The sequence below is a fragment of the Pinus tabuliformis genome, chromosome 8 (genome assembly GCF_031772625.1).
Source record: "Pinus tabuliformis cultivar Carrire ecotype Pingquan chromosome 8, CPIR1, whole genome shotgun sequence".
Lineage (NCBI taxonomy): Eukaryota > Viridiplantae > Streptophyta > Pinopsida > Pinales > Pinaceae > Pinus > Pinus tabuliformis.
This window is the reverse complement of record NC_142294.1, coordinates 1658992625-1658998556: the sequence shown is the minus strand read 5'-3', so window position 1 is coordinate 1658998556 and position 5932 is coordinate 1658992625. Positions and strand designations below refer to the sequence as shown.

The 5932-nt window shown below is 37.2% G+C and overlaps 1 protein-coding gene across 1 annotated transcript; it reads right to left on the bottom strand.

Moving 5' to 3' along the window:
• Positions 1 to 4784: 4784 nt before the first annotated feature.
• LOC149242556 (uncharacterized) lies at positions 4785 to 5318 on the bottom strand. Its single transcript, XM_089370878.1, has one exon. The coding sequence runs from the start codon at positions 5316 to 5318 to the stop codon at positions 4785 to 4787; it is 534 nt and encodes a 177-aa protein (XP_089227004.1).
• Between the last annotated feature and the right edge of the window lie 614 nt (positions 5319 to 5932).

Below are 5932 nucleotides of genomic sequence, written 5' to 3'. Positions count from 1 at the left end.
CTAGCATTCACTTGAATTTGGAAGAAGAAAAACAAGGAAGCAAATAGAAAGAAAAGCAAAGCAAAGACATTTGGATCAACGACTACAACTGGATTACTTTGCAGGTAACAGGTCGCATGTGTGATCTCCTTGTTGGGTTTTGGATGCATGGTATGTGCATGTGATTCTTTGGTTATGTCATGTCATTGGCATGGAAAATTGCCTGGATTGACAATGGTTTTAGCCTTGCCTTGCAATTTCCTAGATAACCATGGTGTAGTGGGTTCCCCATTTGGATTTTCTTATTGGTATTGAGGTTCCCTATGGCTCTGGGTTGGAACAATTGCTATGGAGCCCTGAAACAACTTGTGTTCCCTGGAGGTTGTGGGTTGAGTTACTAGTCCCTAGAGTTTGAGGGTTGGAACACATGCTCTAGAGCCCTGTAACAACTTGGGATTCCTGGAGACTATGGGTTGAGTTACTATTTCCTAGAGCCTTGGACAACTTGGGTAGAGATCGATCTGCTTGTTGTTAGTGATTTCTGGACCGATTAGGTAAAATCATTGTGGTTGAGGGTTGAGTTGGTTTGGCCTCTGGAAGCCTTGGTTGGTTTTGTGTTCATTTAACCCTTATGATCCCACATTCATGTTTGGAATATGGCACAGGGGCGATTTGCTGAAAGAGAGATTTGGTTCAGCCCAATCTATGGTTAGGTGGTACATTGAAGTCCCTAACTTGGTTGGTATATGCATATCTTAATATGAGTTATTTTCCTATTGTGATATATGAGCTCTTGTAATGGTTATTATGTTGATCTTATGGTTGATTTGTCATGGTTTCTATTCTAGTCATATGCATGGTTCTATGATGTGCTCTAGCTATGGCTCTTGTTTATGACTTGATAAGTTATTAAATGGTTGATGAATGCGTGGGCTAACAAGTGTTGTTGCAACTATCTTGAGACGACACAAAGCCTTCTTGATGATTCTATAATGAGCTTATTGAATTAGTGAACATATATGTATTTATGACCTAAATGTACAATGTACACAAAGTGTTTGTATAAATGAGCAATGTGGACCTCCAACTTCTCGGGGTCGTAACTTTGGCATATGATCTTCGTTTGACTATCATAATACTTCGTTTCGAAGATTTCCACGAGGAGGCTAAAACAAAAAATATGGGATAAATTTGGGCACTTTTTTGATCTCTCTATTTTCCCTGAAAATGTCGTTTAGGCCCTCAAAATGTCCTTGGAAGTTTAGAACCCGAAAAACTGTCAAAAATAGAAAGTTGTGCAAAATTTAAGGAACGAAACTGAAAATAAATAGTATTGGATCAAGTTAGGATGATAACAATGTGATCATGTGTCGCTAGGTTTTTGCAGTCAGTTTTGAACATGTGGACCCAATTTTCCATAAGTGCATCTTCGAAATCGGGTTACGCATAATAACTCTCATTTCATGTTTACCTTGGTGAGTCGGTTAAAGTGGGTAAATATGGGGTGAGGTGTTACATGACCATTCATAAACTTTGATGTCACGACTCACAATGTAATGGTGTATCAACTAAATAACTATTTATGTACTTCATACTTTGTAAATAAATAATTGTGTGTGTGTGTCTACACACACAATTATTTATTTACATAACTACATTTTTATTGTAAACATACATATTTATGAAAGTCAATTTTTAAGTTAAACATTAATAAAATGAAAATAATAAAAAACCATGCAAATAATTGACAATTTTCTATAAGTCTTATTGGATATGCTTTTTGGCTTAGTTCAAACTTGCTACTTTGCTTCAGAACACTGTTTATCACAATTTTTTTGGACTTTCAGTCTCACTTTAGGATCAACTGGTTTCCCCATGAAGGGCACTTGGTCCCATAAAGATTATCCCCGCCATCTTTGCGACATTATAAGTATGGTACACCATTTTTTGCTAATAAAAAGATCATGACTTGCTTAAGCAAAAAAAGGAATAAGAAGAAGGAAAAAGAAGATGTCATCCAATTTTGTACCCACCTACGCCAACTCATTTGATAATGCTTCCTTATTTCCAAGATATATATTTTTTTATTCCAGTAAATTTTAGTTGGAGTTTCCTTGTTTCCCTTTTTATGACAAAACTATTTCATTTTATCAAATATAACTATTTACATCACTATACTTCGTAATTTGAATAGTTATTATCACTTATCTTTCACTTTTTGTTTTTTACTATTGTGTTCTTCCTCCTCTCCTTCGTGACAACTTAGTATGTTAGTTCTCACATTAGTGTGAAAAATATTTTGTACTTGTTTTTAATGTTTTTTTGTGTTTTAGCACTTTCTCTTATATAATAACTCAATCCAAATTAGTCAATCACTTATTATATTGCATTTTATTGGAAACTTGGTTAAACATATTACTCTCCATTGGTTATGTTATCCTACATAAATAATATAAATGAGTGCATTATATATGCGAAGCTTGTGATGATTTCCTTTCTACTTTGCATACTTCCTATCTCTAATGGGTTTTTTCAATTATCATATCTTAGTATTGACATCATTGTTGTGTACCATGTAAGGGAGTGTGAATATCCCCTCCTGACATGTTAAAGGAATCCTAGCATAACCCATTTTGAATGAGGTGTTGGATCACCAATGCAACTAGGCTTGTTAGGCCCCTCACTAGGGTTATGATATAACGTGATGTCCTCCACTCTTAATAATACAATTGGAGCATAATGTTAGCCTTTGATGTTTTTTCTTTCCGCCATCTTAACAAATCTAAGTATGGAGTTTTTGAAATGACGTGTTAGGTCATTAACAAGGATGATGGTATGCTATGCAATCTGTTAAGTTCCAATTTAGGGTTAGATCTCCAATTTAAGGGCTAGGTCCTCTGTTCTTAGTAGTTAAGCTAGGACTAGATGTAAGACTTATATAATTTTAACTTACGACTAGATGCAAAAGTTCTATAATCTAGGTAGTATTGATATCCTTGTCATAGTAGTCCAAACAAGTCTATGTATGATTTTTTTTGCGCAATGTAACACCCCTCAACAATGTGGTTGGGGCTAAATGCAAGTGTGAATTTGTTCAAATACATACCCTCTAATAGTGGTAGCTTATAGAGATATCAATGTCTTACCTTGTAGTGAAATGACATAACAAAGTAACAATTTGTTATATATATATATATATATATATTAATTAAAAAACATATATTTGTCCACCAATAATTATAAAATATAAAAACAGTATCAATTTTGAACTATTGAATCCACAAACCATGTCAATCAATAATTCTTCTTTGTTTTTGGGATAAAAATATGATTACAAAATATATAAACATCCAACTATTAAATCGTGACACTATATTATAATCCACAAAACCAACTCTATCAATAACTCTTCCTGATTTTTAGGACAATTTTTTTTTATAAAACATAAAAACACTTTCAATTTCAGCTATTAAATCCACAAACTATATTAATAAACTTATTCATAATTAATTCTTCCTACTTTTCCTAATGTAAAAGTAATTACAAAACATAAAAACACTTTCAATTTTCAGCGATTAAACCATGCTAATAAACTCATTCATAATTAATTATTCTTTCTTTTGCACATTTATTATTATTATTTTTTAACTCAACCATTTTATTTATTCCTTATTTTGCCCATTATTTATTATTATAATTATTATTTGTTAACCCAACCATTTTATTTTATTCCTTATTTTGCGCATTATTATTATTATTATTATACTTTAACCCAACTGTTTTATTTTTAGCAACAAATTTTAGTTCAAATTCCATTTGAGGATTTGCATTCCTATACCTCAAAATCTCTTCAGCTTTACCCACCCTTACTTTTCACTTTTGGGTTTTATTGTTTGTTCTTTCTACTCCCCTTTGCGGTTTTTTTTTTTTTTAACAAGAACGGGTATGGAATTATATTGATCTCTGGCCAAAATGCCTTTCACCGGTTACATTTGGTCGGGCATAGCCCTTCAAATTTCCTTCCACTAGCTGGTTAGAGGTCCCAAATCCTGGGTACCCGCGGAATTTGTTCCAGACTATCGAATTTATCTCTGTTATTTTCCCTAACTTAAATAAACAAACAAACTGGTTCAGCAAAATGCAGAAGAACATGACAATCGTTATGGAATGGAGTCCCAACTCTCAATTTCATCTACCAAGAGACAGCCAGCGGAAAGAGGAACTACCCTGTTGGCTTCTATATCAACATCTTTGTTATTTTCTCTCAAAACATGGAGGAGAGATGTAGTCCGGAAGGATTTCATCAAGATTCTGATTCTTTAAATGGTTCTTGCCAGGCTGATTTCTACAAGAGAGTTCTCTACTAAGACTTTGATGATGGCTTGAGAGTCTCCTATAATGTTGACTTCTGAGAGATCCATAGCCTTTGCTTGCTTAAGGCCTTGTAGAAGTGCCAAGGCTTCAGCTTGCATGCTGGTTGACTGCCCTAACCCCCAGGCGAATTTTGTCACTGTTATGCCCTCTTTATTTTTTATAATGCCTCCTGCTCCAGCCAATCCAGGGTTGCCTTTCGCTGCTCCATCAAAGAACAAAGAGGATCTGGATTGCCTGAGAAGCAAATCCAACAGTTCATTCTCCTTCCCCTTGAATTGCCATTCTTTTGTGATCTTGTGGTGCCTAATTTCGCCAGAAAAATGGAGGCCCATCGAGGCGCCCCAATCTAAGTCATGCTGACTCAGATTCAGCTCCGGCAGATAATCCCCGAGACTTTCTTTCCAAAGGCACTTTGTTTTAATGATAATAACCTATGAGTTGAGTCTTTCCTCTCTGAAGACCCTTCTGTTACGCTCGAGCCAGATCTGCCAGCAAGCAAATTTCGGCAGGGAGAGCCAGGCTGCTCTAAATCTTTCGTTTTTTGGGAGAGTTTCAGGATAGTAATTCCGCCAATTTGCAAAGAGGTCAGGTATAGTCATGGGAAAAGTAAAATCGGATTCCCAGAAACTCAGAAGACCTTGCCATATTTCTTTTGAATAATTATAGTCCATCATGATGTGTTGTGCGTTCTCCTCATTTTCACAACATAAATGATAGCGGGAGGGGCCTTGAAAGCCTTTTTTCTGTAGTCTGTCGGCTGTTAATATTGCGCTGTGGCATAACAGCCAGCAAAAGGCGTCAACCTTGGGTGTGGATTTAATGTTCCAGATCCCATTCCATACTGCTGGATTCGGGGGGACATGAGGCCGCATCTGCAGACTTTTATAACCTTGCGCCACCGTGTACAGACCTGGGGCGGCTCCCCATCCTTGGGCGTCCTTCTTACCCACGCTCAGAGGCGCCATCCCGTTTAGCGATACAAGGAACATGTCACGAGCTTGAGATAGCTCGGGAGGGACAGGAGGGAGTCTCCAGCGCAGCCATGTTCTGCCTTCCCACTGTGAGATGTCCCATAGAGTGTTGCAGCCTGCGTTGTTCATCCACGAGCACAGTGGTTGAAGGGAACTGTGAGACGATAAGGGAGGATTCATCATGATTTTATCTTCCCATATCCTGCAATCTTTACCGTTTCCTGGGATCCAGAATGCTCTGTCTTTGATTAACGGGACAACTTTTTGGCAGAGTTTGATCAGCTATGAGCCTGTGGTGGGAAGAGGGGCGTCCAAGCATCTCTTTCTCTTTCCCCTGAAGTATTTCCTCCAGAGAGCTCTTTGTGCCCAACCTGGATGTGATCCAATGACCCTCCAAAAGATCTTGGCACCCATGGCTATGTTCTGGAGGCTGAGCTCCTTGAAGTTAAGGCCTCCTTCGCTTTGGGGCTTGCAAATTTTCTCCCAACTAACCAATGGGATTTTCCTGTCGTTATGATTGCCTCCTTTCCAGAAGAACTTGCGAATGAAGGCTTCCATTTTTTTTATGATGCCTGATGGGGCTAGAATAACAGAGAATTGAAAGATGG